This window comes from Oryzias latipes, chromosome 9 (assembly GCF_002234675.1).
Source record: "Oryzias latipes chromosome 9, ASM223467v1".
NCBI classification, from domain to species: Eukaryota; Metazoa; Chordata; class Actinopteri; order Beloniformes; family Adrianichthyidae; genus Oryzias; species Oryzias latipes.
Window position 1 is genome coordinate 17,098,236 of NC_019867.2, and position 19,293 is coordinate 17,117,528.

Here is a 19,293-nt window from a genome sequence, read left to right on the forward strand (position 1 = left end):
AATATGAAAAAAATAAAATATTGTAATCATTATTAGCATTCAGCATTTTGTCTCTGGAATGCATGCAACCTGCGACCAAACGTCGCATGCATGGTGCCTCTTTAAATGCACGGCTTTCCCTTTATATTTTATCATGAAATCAGGATGATAATAAAGAAATAAAAAAGTCTGTGCGATGAAAATGTTTCAAAGTTGGGCAGATAAATCTACTGCTGAAAACTGGTAAGTTACTACTGCTTCCCTCATGCTTTGCTTCAATTAAGGTCAGAGTGGTGAGAGCACCTGCTAACCATTACCCATTCCCTATCAGAGCACCTTGATTAAACTGCAGTGGTGGTTTGTTCTGGATGGTGGGGAAGAATTTTACCAAAAATGCATCAAATCTTCCTTCTCAATGAGTGGAGACTAAAGGCCATGGCTGTGGTGTGTAATTACTCTGTGGCTGTATGCGAGGCTGTTTTTGCACTGAGCGTGTGTGGAGAGCTGATCCTAAAAACTGCACTTGTTCTAATCCACATCCTGGCTACCTGCCTCTCAGTCCTGCTGAAGCTCAACACGCTTCTCAAGGTGACACTTGCAGGTGTGATCTTTTCACGAGGGGACTCGGATCAGAGGGACTGCGCCAACTGCTCCACCTGGCCTTCAGCGGAGAACTCAGACAGCTGCTCCCTCCTGTGCAGAAAAAAAAGAGCCATTCAGCGGCTGCAGTCACTTAAGACGGCGCTGCACGTCTTACCAGCTATTTACCAACATTTGCTGCATGTTTCAGTGACCATCCTGCCTGTTCTCCATGTGGCTCTGCCAGTCCTGTTCAACAACATCAGGCCCTTCTTCTCCACCATTTTGGCTTTACTGGATTACAGTGGAACCCCATCAGTCTTCCACATACTAGGACTTATGTGCAACATGAGAGCCAAAACAGCCAAAAGTGCATTCCAACTTTAAATAGTTATCTACTTTAAAAACTTTTAACTTAATAAAGCCTTTTAACTTCTTTTATCTCCAGATGTGGCTTTTTTTTTTAAATGCAGTTTGATTGGATATTTAGTTCCCATTCCCAAATAACCAGAGACATTTTAGATGAGATGTATTTTAAAATTTATTGCATCATTTCAACTAACCCAACATTCTCATTTAATGGTGCCAAATGCTTAAGCCAACACATCCATTGGAAAAGGAAAGGAGGGTGGGGCTAAAAAACAAACATACCTGTAACATCATAGTTCAGTTTCCAAAGCCTTTTGCTAGCTCAAAAAGCAATTTAATGTTAATTTTAAGGCTTGATTGCAAAGGTGTCTCCACAGCTGCTACTTCATTGTTTCAGACACACAATATACCATTAGTAAAAAGAAACCATTGTGACACGGGTAGAGCAACAGATATTTGTCCCCCTTTGGGTCCTAAATAGTCTTCATATCTGAGTCTAAGACTAAGAGCAGCAGCACAGTCTGGCTACAAAAACACGTCTGAGTTTACAACTGCTAAAGACATCCAAGATTTTTGGTTTGACAATTTAAATGACAGCAACATTCACTTTAAAAGAACCTTTAAGCATGTCTACATAAAATAAAACCCATTTTAAAAAAAAGGGGGGAAAACAAGAACTAAACAGACTACAAATGGTCCCAGCAGTGGCGGCAGATGTGGCGGCAGGTGAGCTGAAAAAACCGAGTGCAACTTCAACTTCATGTCAGTAACGTTTTCCTTATTTGGATTACATGAGATTTTACTTTAAACCAAAAAACTTAATAAAAAAAGAAAAAGGTAATCTCTTTAAGAAAGAAAAAAAAAAAGGCAAGATGTGAGTATGACACTAAAACTCATCAGATGCAGATGAAGACAGTTTTGCAGAAGTGGGTTTCTACAGAAAGAAAATGGCTTTTTATGTTCGCTGGATCCTTTTAAACAATCTTCTTTCCACACCTGTTCTCTAGCGATGGTTCTCTGCAAGTATGTCGGATTTTCTCTAAAGAAATCCAAGAAAACAAAAAATCCAAACGGGGTTAGAAACTTTGGAATGATTCAAGACTGTTTTTTACTTCTACAGTAAATGATTAGCTGCCAAAGCAAAATATTCCAAGTAAGCTATTATTGCACGCAAAGAAAAGACGAGCCGGTGAGCTTTCCACGTCTCCTAGTCAGTGAATTTAACAAAAGCTCCAATAAATACCAATTAACATAAATAAACATGGAAGGCTTGCTCATAGGTTTTTAAGCAGAAAGGTAAGCTGCAGGAGAACAAACAGAATACAAAAGAAATAAAAATATCGGATGAATCTGCCAGCCAGTCCCTGCCACCAAAGACAAAATATCAACAAAAATCATCACGCTAAAGACTTCTAGAAAATTTAAAAAACAAAACAATGAGATGCAGATTATTTAACAGAGCATTGCTAAAAGGTTGCACTAAAAAGAGAAATGACAGGAAACATCCATCTTGTCCCCAGATGCTCCATTGATATCAGTGTTTAAACATGCGGTGGGTGGTAACAGCCGTTTACTCCACAGTCACTGACTTGGCCAAGTTTCTTGGACAATCCACCTGAAGTGAAAAAAGAAAAAGAAAACAAACATTATGAAAATGATTTTTAAAAAATGGAGTGAAAGAGGATCTTCTGCCACAAAATTGAAGGATGCTGTGTAACTCCAAAATTGAACCAACATCTTCCTTGCAAACTAGAATGTGCGAGCCAGCAATACGGCAGCCTGTCAGAGCTGCTCTCATGATTTCCAAATTCCTGGCAAGAAAACTCTGCGCCACTCCCTTTGGACTTTTCAGGGGGAAAAAATTAAAACGTGGGGAGGAGTGCAATCTGCACAAATGTTTCTACAAATCTAGGCCATGTGGACCTCACTGTGAAGTCCTTTAAAAGCAGCATAAATAAGAATTATGTGTTTACATGCTTTCCTTAGACTATTCTAAGAACCGGGGGTAAACTGAAAAAGATACAAATGCCTCCCTGAAGAAGAAAAAAAGCATCAAAATATATATATATAGAGCAAATGTGTAATGCAAAAAAAATTCTGACATTTAAAATAAGTATTTCTTTTTCTACACACAGCAACCAGAATATTTGTGTTTTCAAGTTAACATCCATCTTTCTGACCTTTGCTTACACACTGAATGAAGTTTGGAGGACTACTGTCTGTGTATACACTTTCTGTTTATTTCTGTTGATGTAAATAAAGGTTGAAGCTGAAGAAGTGGCACTCACGTCGTATCCTCTGAGGACAGCCAGGTGGAAGGACAACAGCTGCAGGGGGATGACGCTCAGGATGCCTTGCAGGCAGTCTACGCATTGAGGTACTTTGATGGAGCGACAGGAATTTCTGATGGTCTCCTGGTCGTCTTTGTCGCAGATGACGATGGGACGCCCCTGCAAATGGAACAGGACTCACTAAGGAGGATTTCTGGGTTTTTGCATCACTTAAATCCACATCTGCAGCAGATTACTGAGAGCTCTGAGGCCACAGTAAACCAGCTCCTCCCTTAAATGAATGGAGGTGACAGATCAGAGACTGGACTGAAAACAACCCAACACCTAATGCGCTTTGGTCGCCTACAGCTTAGCATGTTTGAACTATTTCGATGAGAACAATTCTTTGATGACTGAAAGACAATCTTCCACATACCTGACGAGCAACCACTTGCTGCAGGGCATTTTGACACTTGGTGTAGGTGTGGTCTCTCATGATGATCATGATGACTGGCATTAGTTTGTCCACCAGAGCCAGAGGACCATGCTTCAGCTCTCCTGCCAGGATTCCCTCAGAGTGCATGTAGGTGATTTCTTTGATTTTCTACACAGGATAAATAGAAAACAAAACAAAACAAAAGAATGCATTTTTATTTTGCCCAACAAAAAGAAAAGCCATTAAAAATGTTGTTTTTACTCACCAAAGCTCCTTCCAAGCATGTTGCATAATGGTAACCTCTGCCCATGATCAGTACACTCTTGTTCTCATACAGCTCTGCTGCCAATTTCTGAATTTCATCGTCCAAACTGAGGACCTCTTTAATCAGATCTGTGTTTAAAATATGTAGAAATTTTATGACCTTTTCTATGGAAAGAGTCTGAATTTAACAACTAGGCTTTAAGAAATACTTAATCTTTGATGAAAACAATTGGTATTTAAATAAACGATCAGTTTGCCATCTAGGCTGCTCTAGAATACGCTTTAGAATAGAATAGAAAAAGAAAAGAAAAGTGCAGTTAATCACGGTCAACCTGTCACAGCTAGCTTTTTCTGTTTTCATTCCCCTCCCATCAACATTTAGCTTCAGTTTCCAAGAAGAATGCTTCAAATTATAAAGTAATCACTCCTTCTGGACTGAGAGTTGGCAGTCAATCTGCATTATTGTTTTTTCTCAGGTGAGTCAGAATTCTCACGGCTCCATTTACCTGGAAGCACTCTTAGGCCCTGGATTATCTCTCGGCGTCTGGGCTGCATGGAAATCCTATCGTCACACATCAGCAGAGCAAACATGATGAGGGCCACAAACTGACTGGTGTAAGCCTGCAGAGCAAAGAGTGGGGAGAAGCAGATGGATCATCAACCACAAAGAAGCAAGCGCACACTTTCAAGAAAAAAAACTTCATAGATTTTCTCCTACGCAGGTTAAAGACCCACTCCACTGATCGTGACTTTGGTGTTTTTAACACGTCCTTGTGGCCTTTTTCTTAGTATTTTTTTATTCAAATTGTTGTGAATCAGAAGCAGACACAAAAATGCAGTTGGAAAAAGCTTGTAGGCGTGAAATGGGACCTACAACGGCGTGCCGCAAGCTCTCCGCTCTGCTCCATTCTGGTGCATCCACTCGTCTGAGCTGGTATCTGGCTCAAAACTGTACGGCTGGATAGCTCCCATATTGCTCACCACTTTTGTTGCACCATTACAGTTAGCTTGGTTGTGTTAGGGGCTGTAAGCTAGTGGGAGAGAGTGTAAACAAAAGGATGATGGGAAGTGGGGCAGGCTTATTCCTGGTGCTCTGCAGAAATTAAGTCCAAGAAAACGACAGTTCATTTTTAAATTTATGCTAAAACCGTCATATTCATAAATAAAAGACCACTGGGAACGCTTGTAACCCTTATGCTATCCTAGGCACTTTAACATTGGGAGTTGGGTCATCTAGACCCACTAGACAGTGCTCTGAACCTTTTTTCTTCAATGACTTGTGATCTTCACTGGTGTCCATGGATTACACGAAATCTTTCCACCTTTATCCACCTTTGTCATGGTAAGGGTGAGGTCATCTAGGATAGCACAAGGGCTAAATTAGATCAGAATAAATACATATTTCGATCTAATTTAACCCTTGTGGGAGTGGGACGTTAACAAAGAAAAGCACCATAGTGTCTCCAAAGCAGATAGTGACCATCTGCTTTGGAGAAACGGAACCTCAAAAACATTCAAACATCATCAACTTTGAAGTAGTCTGGTGGAAGGAGATGTGGGTGTTTTTGCCAAAAGAGCAGTTTAAACATCCAGGTGGTTGAGTTCATGCTTACGCCGCTCATCCCTGACAGTTTGGGTAAGACTGAATCATTAAAAGTCAACTCTCTAATTTACAGAAATGCCTCTCACTCATCCAAGCTTGTTGCCATTCCCACCCAGCCTTTGTTCCATCTTTCTGCTTCTTCATCTCCGCAGTTTTGGAAGCTCTCCATGATCATTTAGCAGACGTAATCTGTGTTTGAATAAAGCCAACAAGATTCACAGGACCCCCCGGACTACAAAAAGCCACCGGAGTGGTGCCAAAACCAGAACAGTAAAACCCCCAACACTTTGTTTTTCTCTGGACACCACTCCAGCTACAAGTTCTCTAATATGACTGGTATTGCCATCAGCACAGCTGTAACATATTTAATATACATCAGAAAGAGCAGCCTTCAGTCTTTTTGTTTTACCATGAAATGTGCCAAATGTGAAACCGAAAACATGAAGAAATAAAGAGACAGTTAAATGGGATAAACTTAAGCAAGTTTCAAATCCTGCATTATCCCAATGGACACCATTAGACAATTCATAGCCCTTTAAAAGTATGCAATATTAAAGATTTTTTTATTAAAGGTTTAACTTAATATTTATTGATTCTAGAAAAATCAAAAGAAATATGTGCGCTAAAATTAGACCAATGACCTGGACACGAAACAGAGAATGGAGTCCATGTGGTGGAAATGGAGACATTGTGAGTACGACACGTGTTCCTCGGCTGTTAAGTGAGCAGAGTTTGGTGGAGGTGGGTGTGTCTGCTGGTCAGCCAAGCTGTTAATGGCGGCGTCTCACAGACGCCCTTCCAGGCTTTGGAGGAGCGCCAGAGTCACTGAGCCAGGCATTGGTTCCCTCAGGAGGGCTGTATGCAATCTCCCTTTCTGTGCACACAGGCTGGGGCTTTTACTTAGATGACAAATCCTTTTTGTTATGTGTGGTGACAAAGTCAAAGTCTTCATGTTAAGATGAGACACAATGGTGACTACACACTGAAGAATGACCACCTCCAAAAGACTCACAATAGTGTTCATCTGGGTTTCTTTCTATTTCCTTTAAGTGGATTACATTTCTCTGTGACACAATGCTAGTCTTAATATCTCAATATCAAGTGTTCATCTTATGTTTAAAAAAATGCCTTTTTGTTAGAGTGAATATCAAACACATGTTCTAAGGATTGTACATCACATGCAAAAAAAAAATGCTGCAATTTACAGGATTACAGCAAAAAGAAGATTTGAGAAATGTGCTACTACAAACTGGCATTTCCATGAAAGTCAGCATAGCAGTCTGAGGGTTTGCATGTGTTTTTTTCTAAAGTAAAGCAATTTAGATGGTTCCATTGTTCTGAATTACAAAATAAAGGCTTTAAAGCATCAGCCTATCAGCACCTCCAGTATCTCAGAACAATTGCTTTCCTAGGCAAACTAATATCTTTCACCTTTATATAGGTGAAGGTAAACAAAAAGATGTGGTGCTGGTAGATTACCTTGGTGCTGGCAACTCCAATCTCTGGTCCAGCATTAATGTGGACCCCACAGTCCGTCTCCCTGGAGATGGAGCTGCCCACTGTGTTGGTGATGCCCACAGTCAGAGCACTCCTCTCCTTACAGTAGCGCAGGGCCATGAGGCTGTCCGCAGTCTCCCCTGCACAATGCACGAAAACATGCATTAACTTTTAAAAATCAACAGAGAAGTAGAGTGGAAACGGCACCACTATATACCCCAATAGAAGAGATTACGTAATGCTGAGACTACACAAGGGAGATCAGAGAGTTAAATTCAGATGAGGAAACTGAAGAAATGCAGACGACACCTGACTGGCTGATAAAAAAGCAGACATCATCTCGGAAGACGGGTGTGTTCCTGTCCAAGAAGTCGCTGGCCAGCTCCACCATGACTGGCAGCTCAGTGAGCTCCTCCAAAACCTGTCGGGTCTGAAGAATGACAAAACTCATTATCATCCTATTTAAATGTTAGTTTGCTCTATCTAAGTATGGACATTTGGTCACAGGTGTCACTGCCAAAATACTGAACTAATTCAATTTTAATTAACTAAATCCCAGTTGGATTTCTGACTAATCAAAATTCAGTTTCAGATTTGATCAATCGAAGTTTTAAAACCAGTCCTGAATCATTGGGTGTATTCAGACTGGGCATCAAGCAGACCATTCTGTTACGGACCGCAGCTTGTAAACAACACCACATGACCAAAGATCTCGTCAGTCATTGGCCAGGAATTACGAGGGCGGGTAAAAACAAGAAGAGAAGGACGGATGTGTCGTGCTTCACAATCCTTACTGGGACAGTTAACTTATTAAAACTTTATATTTAGGCTACCAGTTTTAAACATCGAGAACAAACTGTTTACTTTGGCATGGAAGGCATGCTGCCACCTGGTTACTGGCAAGCAGACATGCCGCGTGTGCTTTGACTCAGAGGATGCAAGCAACTGCAGTGATGAGGAGACGTCGGGTCTGAAGGTTTGCTGCTAAGTGTTTATGACTAATAGATTGTCGGGGAAAACAGTGGGAGACGCAAAGTGTGTCACATTAAAAGTTGTTTTAATGAGCCTGCATTCATCCAATCATATTTCACTGAGTTCCTTTGTCTCAATTGTTGTGATGTTATGGTATTATTTTTTAAAAGATTCTGTTAAGTAAACTACAAGGTAGCTTTTAGGGTGGGTCACAGCAGCGCTGCAAGCGTACCACATAAAGAGACACAGAAAAGCATGTAAGAAGCATTTTCAGCTGTGTTAAAATAAACATACTAACAAATAAGCAATAAGCAAAGTGTTTTCTGTTTGATAACACGACAATCGTTGCTTTACATTTGTCTGCGGCTCGCGGTTCCTTCATTCCTACTCTGTTTCCGTCAGCTACAGTGGCCGTTTTGGTTCAGGTCTTCCGCTCCGAGGACGGATCACATTTAGACTAAGGAAACTCAGAAGGAATCGAAGCTCCGTCTGATTAGAAAAAAAAACCCAGACCACCTCCAAAGACTAAGAATTTGTTCCGGATTATCGAGGGAAACAAACTCTGGTTCACTTCAAGCTAAACAAACGTGTCCAGTCTTAATACACCCATAGAAAGGATGTCCTGTTTCCAGAAAGTCCAACAGGTTCAGTTTGGACACTCACCGCCACACCAGCATGATAGCTGGTTCCACAGGCAATGAGGATGAGCCTGCGACACCTCTGGATTTCTTTGATGTGGTCCTTCAGGCCACCCAATATCACTGACAAACAAACAAAAAAGCTTTTCTTTACTGTTGCAACTTTACTTTCCATTAAATATCAGGAGCAAGGGTGTTTTTAATTTACCCTACTGTCAAACAATACACATCCCTGCACACATAGAGTTCACGGTAAGTTTCTCTTTCTGAAATCTGCACTAAACATGATTGAAAACATCCTTAAAGTAAATGTTAGAGTTGCTCAGTGACAGTTTAAACATGTAGAGATAATAAGATACCTGTGTTGTCGTCAAAATTGACTCTCCCTCTCATGGTGTTCACCACAGATTCTGGCTGCTCGAAGATCTCCTTCTGCATGAAGGCGCTGAAGTTGCCTGAAGATGAGGATCGGAAATCAGAACAAACCCTCTTCAGGACGTTGTGATCAACTTTTAAATGTGTCCCACATGAGTTGTTGTGGTACAACGAAATGAAAATCTTTCCTTCACTTCCTAAACATCCTGATAGATCTCCATTGTGTTTTTTGGTATTTTTGTAGCATTTTTCCATGATGGACAACATCTAGAAAGAAAATTAAGCTTAAAACTGTGTTTCTGAGTGTTTCTTCATTCTAATTATTGTGAATCAAGGGCAGACAAAAAAAATGCCGTCAGAACAAGCTTGTAGTTGTTGTGTACAAACTACACTTGCAGACAAATAGATCCACGAATGTCTTCATTCTCTTCATCTGCGCTGGCATCCGGCTCAAAACTGGGTAGCTCTAATATTGCTCACCATTTTTGTTGCACTGGTAATGTTAGCTTGGGGGTGTGAAGGGCTGTATGCTAGCAGAAGGTAGCGTAAAAATAAGCATGATGGGAAATGAGCGCCCAAAATGGTCCTGCCCAAAAAAACTATGTCCTAAAAATAGACACTTATTTTTGTTATTCAGCCTAAAAATGCATAATTATAATCAAAAGACCACTGGCTTTAAAAATAGATCAAAAGATGATTGGACTGGAACTTTAATGATGACTCGACTACACCAATATAGAAACACAAGTCATTCTTCAGTAACAACAATGTGTGATGGACAAAATGGCACAGTTTTTTAGATAGTATAATAAGTCAGGAAAAAAGGAGTTATTGGAAAGAAAAGTAAAATTTAAACAAAGCAGTGTTGACAGGACCTCAAATGAGTGCCAAGGAAAATCAACAGCAGAGCTCTACTGCCCCCTACTGGACCAAAGGAAGAATTCAATCTGAACAATTGCAATCAATTGCATTAAAATACTCTCTCACAGATTACAGCGTCACTAAAATATAACTTTAACCAAACGTCACATATTACTTAAATATGTTTGAGTCGAGTTCGCTTTGGGTGTTACTATAGTATGTTGTTTTCAACTATATAGCAGGCATTGATTAATGGGACTAATCAATCAGCTTGACAACCACACCTTTGAAGCAAATGTCAGCAATGGAACAGGTCAAGTCTACAACCTAAGACGTCATTTCAACAGATACTTGCCAGAGGCTAATCTGATCCAGAAAGGTTATAACCACTTAGTCTGACAGCAAGGACAGATTTAAGGTCAGACAAAGACTACATTGAAGTTTTTTGTTTGTCTTTTTGGTGGCTAACAATATTCTTTATGCGTGTTAATAACGGGGGAAGAGTCAAAATTACAAGGCAGAGTAAAAAGGGAAGCAGATGTAACAGTGACCTGTCCCTCACCCTTCATGATCTGCTGCAGCTCCATCTGCAGGGTCTGGATTGCACGGGCTGGGTAGTCTCCTGCGCTGCGCTTTATTCTGTGGATGGACAGGCGGCCCTCCACCACAGCAGCCACGTCGTCATCCTCAAGGAAGATCACGCGGTTTGTATGCTCGATCACAGCGCTATAACAACCAAACAAATGAACATCGACATGCACCGATTAACTTTTGCTCTCTGAATGAGCTGAAATGAACAGTGAATGACTTCTTTAGTTTTAGACAAGACAAATGCGAGGATGGACCTGGCATCAGAGGCAAAGAAGTACTCCACCGCCTTCTCATCTACAGGGAACAGGCAGGTGTCCTGGTCTGTCCTGGGGATGGAATTGCAGCTCTTCTTGTCTTTACCAGCTGGAGTAAAAAAAATAAAATTAATAAAAGGGTTATGTGATAGTGAATTCAAACTCTATGGAGAAAGGTGCGCCTACAGGAGCGGTACAGCACAGGGATGTGATCACTGGACAGCTTGTGATCACTGCGAACGCCCATGAGCAAAGGACCTCCTCTCCTACAAAAGCACAAATGGTAAACCTTAGACATTGTAGAAATGTTTTTTAATCTACACATGTGGAAAAAATCTGTATTATTATGTTTGTAGTCTGGATGGCTTCATTAGCTTTGAGAATACAAATCCAGGCTCACCTTGTTCCAACGGCCTCCCCGGGGTAATGGACACTCTTGAAGACCAGGGCGAAAGCCCCCTCCTGGCAGGTGGAAGAACAAACACATTAAAGAGGGGGCTGTCTTTAGTTGTCTTGGTTATGCTGGTGCATATTGGTGGGTCCCTACCAGTTGCTGGATAACACGTTCAACCAATGTGGCAAAACTTAGGTCATCATTCTCCCGGTTGTCATACATGTACTTTGTCAGCTTGGCAATAGACTCCGTGTCAGTCTCTGACTCAAACTCATAGCCTTTGCTCTCCTATGGAGATTAAAAAAAAAAGGTTAATTCTGAAGACATATCAGATGAAGAAATGAAAAACAACAACAACAAAAAAACTCACCAGGAATTTCTTTAGGTCTTTATAGTTGGTGATGATTCCATTGTGAATCACAATGAACTCTGCAAAGAAGAAACACATCTATCAACTTTAATATGAATGAACGGTTTAGAGAAGATTTATGCGCTTTATTTTCTAATTCTAAACAAAACCCACCGTTGTTCTTGTCAGACCTCTGTGGATGACTGTTCATTGGGCTCGGCACACCGTGCGTTGCCCAGCGAGTGTGAGCGATGCCAAGGTGAACATCAAACTCCACATCCAGGTCAATATCCTGCTCTTCTAAAACAACGAGCACAATCGTCATGTTTAACATGTGACATGGCGCCAAAGCAAATAGAGTGGAAAAAAAAGAAATCACAAAAACACTTTCTGCAGTTTGATCTCGTCTTACTGTGGATCTCCTCATCGAGAGCTTTCACTTTTCCACGTTGTTTGATCAAGTGGATGGACTTTGCGTTGGACTCCCACTCCTTATTGTTTCCTCCATCAATTCCCACACCTGACCAGTTTATGCAGAGAAAAGCAAAATGAGATGAAGCCGTAAGAACTAAACGCCAAAGCTATGGAAATGTCCTGGCATTTTGTACAGATACTCTTCTAGCTTTACTAGGAGCTTAACACATTCATTTGCCCAAACTAAAAGATGAAATTGTGTTTTTTTAATACTTAGAAGATAAATAATTTAATAAAATAGTATTGTAATTTTGTTTTTTTTCTTTAGAATTTAACAATAGCGCCAGAATGAATTGAGTTACTTTAAATAACTTTTCTGTGAGTGAGAAAAAAATAGAGATGAACTTAAACAAAAGATAAAAACAGCTGCAATTTAGTCTAGGATCTGTCTCACCAGCAGAGTCGTAGCCTCTGTATTCCAGACGTTGGAGACCTTTGATGAGGATCTCAAGGATCTCACGCCGTGTCCTTGGCACGTGGTAGTTGAGATAGGCAAAGATTCCTAAAAAGAAAGAAAGTTTTATTCTATGTTTTTATTTGAGAATAATTGTTAGGCACTGTATATTTGATTTAAATAAATATTACTCTGTTGTTCTGCAAAAAACATCCGTATATTATTCTCATCACGATCAAAGCCAAACTGAGTCATAACTGTGCTGTATTAGTACTGGCTTAAGACGGGTGTGTTATGTGTTTTTGCCAGTATTTCTGCAACAGACTGTCAAATACTGAGGAGCATTTCAGACATCAGCTCAGGGGAGAAAGAAAAAAGCATTTTGTCACTAGGAACTCTGAAACTATTCAGTCCAAAAGCCTGGCTGTTGGAAATAAAATGATAATTAAGGAAAGCCTAAATAGCAACCACAATGTTTTCGCTTTATTTACAAATGCATGCCAGCTTAGTAAGTACACTCAAATGATTTGCAACTCTGCACTTTATGGGAATAGTGTTGGTGGAGTTGTATCACATTGAAAAAAGCCTCAAACATGTAAAAAAGAAAAGCTAAACTCATGTCTGGAATCCCCCGTTACCTGATTGCTACACATGTATTAACGTGGTTAAGCTACAGTAACACACAAACACAAAGCGAGATTGAAAGTTTAAAGTTTCATAGTTGATCTGCAAACATCTGGCGCTCCAGCTGACACACACACGCGCACACACACGCACACACACACTGAAACCATAAATGACCAATAGGAAAATCACACATCCAAAATGTCAGAACAGAGCCTTCATTCAGAACAGCAAATATTAGAAGGCAGTGAGGGAAGTTGCAGCAGTGCTTTTGGAGAAACAAAGATTTACTAAAAGTAACCATTAACCAAAACAACATTATAATAGAAAAGCACACTAACTAGTTTCTCTGGTCTGGTTAGTATTCTCAGATTGTGCTGACAGGTGATGAGAGGCATACGTCAGCTATCAGGCGACTGAGAATCCTGGCATTTGATTTACCAACAAAGAAAAATCTACAAATTCATGTCTTTAATTCATTCAACACTAGCCTCTTATGTCATACTAAATATACCTTTATTACTAACTAACTCAAAGAATAGGACTAATGTCCGGAAAAACCCCGAGCCATGGTCTGGTTTCGTTTATATTAGTCTAAATACTTCTATTACGGTTTTGATATATAAATGTCTGTTTATCCTTTAGCGTTTAGATAAATAAATGAAAAACATTACGTGTTTAATGACATTAGCAAACCAGGAGGAAATGTTTCTGTGGACGTAAACGCTGTAGCTTCACACACACACAGACACAGGCAGTAATCAACAACACATTTAATCTTACAGTTAAAATTATATTTCCACGACACCTGAATCAATAAAAATATAATGATTAACGGATAAACTAAAAGCTGACTTGTAAATTTAGCTGCAGCATCATCATGTTCGCTAATCAAGGTAGCCACCCAAGCTAGCCTAATGTCAAATCCTTTGGTCTAAAACTGTTGATTGATTTTTCTTCCTAGTAACAGTGTGACTAACAGCGATAGACAAATATTTCTATCCAGATCATATAAAAACTGAATTACAAAAAAAAATCATCACACAACTCACCACACATGTCTTCAGGTTGCTTGTCAGGATCAACTACTCGGCTCTTGGGTTGCTCGGAACGCCTATCACTAAAGCCCACCCCTCTTTGATTGACAACGAATCTCCTTTCTCCAAAGTGTTTTCTTATTGGTGGAGCAGGCCGTCAGTCAAGCAACAGCATCTACGTAAACGTTAGTGACGTGGCATCAGGATGCAATGTGTGAGTGGAAAAGCTCGAAGTAAAACATCCTTTTGGTTCATCAGCTGTTTAATTCAAACGGAGCTTTAATGTCACATGAAGAATTCTGCTTCAAATACTCCATCAAAATACCAAAAACCGAATTTAACTTTGTTTTGAAAGCAATTCCTAAATGTATTATTACATTATTCAAAAGTTCATCATTGCAAAGTCCAAATTTATTGCCAATTGATCCGACTAAAATAGAAATAGGCCAAATTTGTTTTTCTTCTTCACGTAACACAAATCGCCGTATACGCTCACTCTTCCAGAAGGATGTTGTCTCCATTCCTTACGTAGTTTCTTTTTGGAATAATTTAGTTTATCATTTAGAATGGAAAAAGATTTGGAATTTACCAGCAAAATACTTTTTAACCAATAAAGTGAAAGAAATCTCATTCAAACTAATCCATAAATTCTATCCAACCAAACTATATCTACAAAGGTTCAAGGAAGATATTGATGTTACTTGCTCTTTTTGTCAAGAATACCCTGAAGATACTGTACATTTATTTTGGTCATGTCCCTTTTCCACCACTCTCTGGTCTAAAGTTTGTCATTTCATTTCTGCCCACATTGACCCTGACTTCCGCCTGTACTTAGAAAATATTATGTTTGGCATCACCCACTGTCCATCTCATAAAAAAGAACAGTTGTACCTCATTAACCTTTTGTTGTTTTTATGCAAATGGCACATTCATAAATCAAAAGTAACGAATCATACCCCTCATTTCTCAGTCTTTATTAATGAGTTCAAACAATACATTAAGACAATAAGAAACTCTGATAATAAGAACGCCATCAAAACATTAGATCTGTGTATTAGTTTCAATCTTTATGCATAAAATGTATAAACCCCCTGGCTTGTTTCTTCGTTGTTCAATGTTGAACATTATTTTGTATTGATTTTTTACATTCAATAAAGTTTGAAAAAAAAAAAAAAAAAAAAAAAAAAAAAAAAAAAAAAAAAAAAAAAAAAACCAAAAAAAAAAAAAAAAAAAAAAAAAAAAGCTCGAAGATCCTGAAGCTCCCCGTCAGCACACCCTCTATCAACATCCTTGAATTATAGCCGGCCTGCAAACATTACATGAATGTAGCATCCGAAACAATAAATCAATTCATTATATGAAAAAAAAAAAAAAACATTATTGCCCCCAAGATGCTGCAAAACGTATATATTTATGTTTCGAAATATTCCCAAAACACAATTTATTTAAAATCCGAATTAAGTCAGACTCACGTCTCTATTATTTGTAATCAAATCAAGTTAAACCCTTAGGCTTCTATACTTCATGCTGCTTGGCTAAAAGTTGGAATATTAGTAAATTTTAAAAAAGCTTAAACAAATAATACAAATATCTACCAGTCCTTTCCAGAGTAACAACTCTTGTACAATATTTTACACAATTTCTGCCAAAAACAATTCCTACCGATAAAAAAGATATTAATTAAATTATAACAAATTATTTCAACAAACTTTATTTATACAGATACATAGTAACATAGTATACATTATACAGGTTGTCCTTTCAAATTAAAGGCTCGCTGACTGGCAAAAAGAGACAACATGTAACACAATGAAAGAAAAAATACAATTGATTTAAATTAAACATCTTTTTTGTTAGTGATCAATTATTTTGCAAGTTCTTCTTAAATACTGATGAAGCAAAAGCCATAGCAATTGAAATCATTGGCATCTAGGAATAAAAATAATCACTATTAAAAAAGATGTATTTCTGCACATCTGTGCTACAAAACTTATTTTATTGCAACTTTAAATGAATAAAAGAAGGTGGGAAAATGGGGAAATATAAGAATGTTTTGGAATCAGTTCATCACAGTTGAGCAGCCTCTTCGTCTTCATCATCCTTTACCTGTAAAAAAGTACAAATTAATTTTACTTACCTTTATAGCTTTTATTGGTACCTTCTATATTAGTTTGAATTTAACTAAAAGCTGCTAAGACTTATACTGCCTGTAATTAAACATATTTTAAAAAGTTTAAGTAACACCATAGCAGGCCCTTTTAAAGAGAAAATACCAGGTTATTGCATACATAATGCAGTAAATATTTCAACAAATATTTTACCAACTGAAAATATTTTTCTATGCATTTGTTAAATGTTAAACTGATAAGATTTAAACAATTTTATTTTTAATTTATAAGACAAACTAAGCCATTTGCAAATAAATATAACGTCTTGGTAAAGTTAACTCATTAAAATTCAAGAAATACTAAGAAAAGCAAAAGCTGGATTCAGTCGATAAAGGCTTAAACGTTCAAGAAGGATGAAAAAATGAACAAACAATTGAGGTAAAGAAAAAGAGGACAAACCTGTTCCACTGACTCCACCTCAGGGACGTAAAACTGGAGCATGTTTTGGATGCCGCTCTTCAGCGTAACAATGGAACTGGGGCAACTGGTACACGAGCCTTGCAACTTCAGTTTAACGACTCCATCCTCAAACCCTCTGTACACAACATCGCCGCCGTCCTCCTGCACCGTTGGCCTGCAGAGCGAGAAAACAGCGTAATAGAAAACAACAGCTTTAAGAAATAAAGGGATTCCAGAGTTTCATTTCAAGAGGTCTTACCTTATTCTAGTGTCCAGGAGCTCTTTGATCATAGCAACCACTTCATCATCCTCATCTGACGGTGCTGTGAAGAGAAATCGAATGTCTCTGGATTTTTAAAAAGTCTATTTACTCTTCAGTGCAGAATAATACGTACCTGTGTCTGCGCTGGGCTTGCTGTCCTCATTGACAACAGGGAGTCCAGAAGTAAAGAAATCCATGATAGCAGCAAATACATCTGGTTTTATTACTTTCCATTCCATGTTTGCATCAGACTAGAGGAGAAAGTGTATGTCGCTCATTCAGGATAATGCTGACAACTTGACATATATTCATGTGATGGTTTTACCTTTGTGATCGTAATGAAATCTGGGCCAAGAAAAACACTTTTAACTCCATCAATCCTAAAAAGCTGCCTACAAACACAAAATAACACGAATTTAGTGTTGCAATTGAATGCATTTAATGTTTGGGCCATTTGACAAGACTTTGTTGGTATCATGAAGAAACAGAATAAAGAAATAAGTAATAAGTAAATGTAAGTAAGTAAAATAATATATCAAATATATTATCCCAAACAAAATAATTCTCAATATTTTTTAGCACAAATGTTTTAAAAAGCAGTATGCATACCTGCAAAATAATCTGAGGTGAAAACAGAAGTCAAGGGAAATTAATTTTTTAAATGAAAAGTATATTCCCTTGCAAAAACAAACATTTAAAAAAGTAATGTTAGCTCATTTATTAGAGGGATTGCATTGCAGTGTTGTTAGAAATAGCAATTAGTTAGTTTTCTATAACTTGTTCCAAAAGCCTCCAGTAAAATTCAACTTGACAAAAATGTGTACATCCGTGTTTAATGAGTCCTATACCTGGCTAAGGGGGAGCAGTATGCGTCACGAGGGCCTCCAAAATCCATAGTCCCTTCTTCAAGAACCGTCCGGCCAGGCAGAAACTTCAGACTGTTTGGATTAGGAGTGTCCTGCGTCTGCACAAACATTGTTCGTCCTGAATATAGACAAAACAAGAAGAACCACAAAGTGACAACAGTAGTAAGAAGGTGGAAGAGATATGTCTGGTTTTTTACTTCAAGTTCACACACAGGATTTTCTCACGACAAAATAAACTTTACCTACATGTAGTTTGGTATTTGTTGTGACTAAACCCCAAATGTACACATCCAGATTGGACATGCTCACAGTTTGAACACTTTCTTAGAACATGCTGCAATCACCTCTATATCATAGTACCAGTGTTTAAAAACTAATGCAAATACTGGATGATGGAATAAGACAACAAACCAGGAATAACCCAAATGGGGTTTAGTGGCATTCTGTTTGAGACTCTTGTTGCCTGTGATGGAAATCCAGTGCTTGGACAGCCGCTGCCAACGAGCCTAAAATTCATAAAAAAAACAAAACAGAAAAACTTTAATGACAAACAACAACTGTTATAAATGTAAACATTTCAGGTATGTTTAGTGTTTGGGAAGAACATAGTGATTGACAGTTGTTGTCGCTCTTTTTTCTATGGGGTTTAGAGAAACTCGAAATTGCAAAAGAATTTGCACGTACGTAATGTAAATTTGGCAAGCTGATTTAAGTACGTGTACATATTAAACTGCAACGTTATTGACGCACAGGTAGAGAAGAAGCGGAGTGACTTTTTAGCCAATCAGAATGCAGAACACAATGCACGATGCAAATCCGTGAAGTAGCGAAACCGTGAAAAGTACACCGCGTTATAGCAAGGGATCACTGTATACAAAAAAAGCATAGTTAGGAGATTAATGAACAATCTAAGTGTTCAAATATAAAGTAAATAATTCATATTAATTCTAAATCTCTTCTTGTTTTTTGCCTTTACATATTTTTGAAGTGTTAAAATTGTAGAATCACAGAAGCAACAGCCTCCACATAAAATAAAAATCATTGTTTTTTTTTAATAGACATTTTATTTGTCACACACATATACATCTATTGTATGTGTGCAGTGAAATGTATTGCACGACTGAGGAATGATAACGATAAAAAGCTAGATGACTGAATAGAAAACAAATTTCAATAACAATCCAGCTTACTTAAGGTCACAAAAGTTTAAAGTGTCCATTATGTGGTCTAAATGTCTATAAAAGTGAAGTTTGCACGTGCATTTAAATGTTTCTCCAGACACGGCATCTAAAAAACCGGCTATATTTTTTATAGATACGTTCTGTTATTTGTAAGAATGTTTTGGAAATCCTCAGTGAGTGTGAACAGTTCATTTGTGTCATGCGACGCATGCCATGTATGTAAGTGAGCCATGTCATTAAATGTAACCGCTTTCATGTCCTCTGTGTTCATACACACATTCATACATGAATTACGAGAAAGATTAATAAAAACAGAAACCCAAATGCAAAGCACTTACGGCCTTAAAAGTCTCGCTGAAACGCCCAGCAACCTTCCAAACTGTGCGTACGCCGCCATGATTGTTATGGTTAGCTAAACAAGACGGAAATGTGGATTGCGCAAGCGGAAATGACGTAA

The 19,293-nt window shown here is 38.4% G+C and overlaps 2 protein-coding genes and 1 long non-coding RNA gene across 3 annotated transcripts; 1 reads left to right on the forward strand and 2 right to left on the reverse strand.

Annotated features, from left to right (window-relative positions):
• Positions 1 to 2: 2 nt before the first annotated feature.
• On the forward strand, positions 3 to 999 carry LOC105354755. The gene is made up of 2 exons (XR_909314.3): positions 3 to 222; positions 311 to 999. It is a non-coding gene; the product is annotated as an uncharacterized LOC105354755 (long non-coding RNA).
• Positions 1,000 to 1,074: 75 nt separating this feature from the next.
• On the reverse strand, positions 1,075 to 14,080 carry LOC101170101 (glutamine--fructose-6-phosphate aminotransferase [isomerizing] 1). Its single transcript, XM_004072485.4, has 19 exons — positions 13,976 to 14,080; positions 12,300 to 12,407; positions 11,844 to 11,951; positions 11,606 to 11,731; positions 11,453 to 11,511; positions 11,236 to 11,370; positions 11,089 to 11,150; positions 10,875 to 10,954; positions 10,689 to 10,797; positions 10,406 to 10,569; positions 8,967 to 9,062; positions 8,633 to 8,730; positions 7,307 to 7,427; positions 6,980 to 7,137; positions 4,404 to 4,518; positions 3,899 to 4,026; positions 3,634 to 3,801; positions 3,216 to 3,377; positions 1,075 to 2,542 (listed from the first exon to the last, which is right to left on the reverse strand). The coding sequence occupies exons 1-19, from the start codon at positions 13,980 to 13,982 to the stop codon at positions 2,498 to 2,500; spliced, it is 2,049 nt and encodes a 682-aa protein (XP_004072533.1). The 5' UTR covers positions 13,983 to 14,080; the 3' UTR covers positions 1,075 to 2,497.
• Positions 14,081 to 15,655: 1,575 nt separating this feature from the next.
• LOC101170349 (NFU1 iron-sulfur cluster scaffold homolog, mitochondrial) lies at positions 15,656 to 19,292 on the reverse strand. Its single transcript, XM_004072486.4, has 8 exons — positions 19,175 to 19,292; positions 18,067 to 18,161; positions 17,638 to 17,773; positions 17,115 to 17,181; positions 16,923 to 17,040; positions 16,787 to 16,850; positions 16,528 to 16,702; positions 15,656 to 16,066 (listed from the first exon to the last, which is right to left on the reverse strand). The coding sequence occupies exons 1-8, from the start codon at positions 19,231 to 19,233 to the stop codon at positions 16,028 to 16,030; spliced, it is 753 nt and encodes a 250-aa protein (XP_004072534.1). The 5' UTR covers positions 19,234 to 19,292; the 3' UTR covers positions 15,656 to 16,027.
• Between the last annotated feature and the right edge of the window lies 1 nt (position 19,293).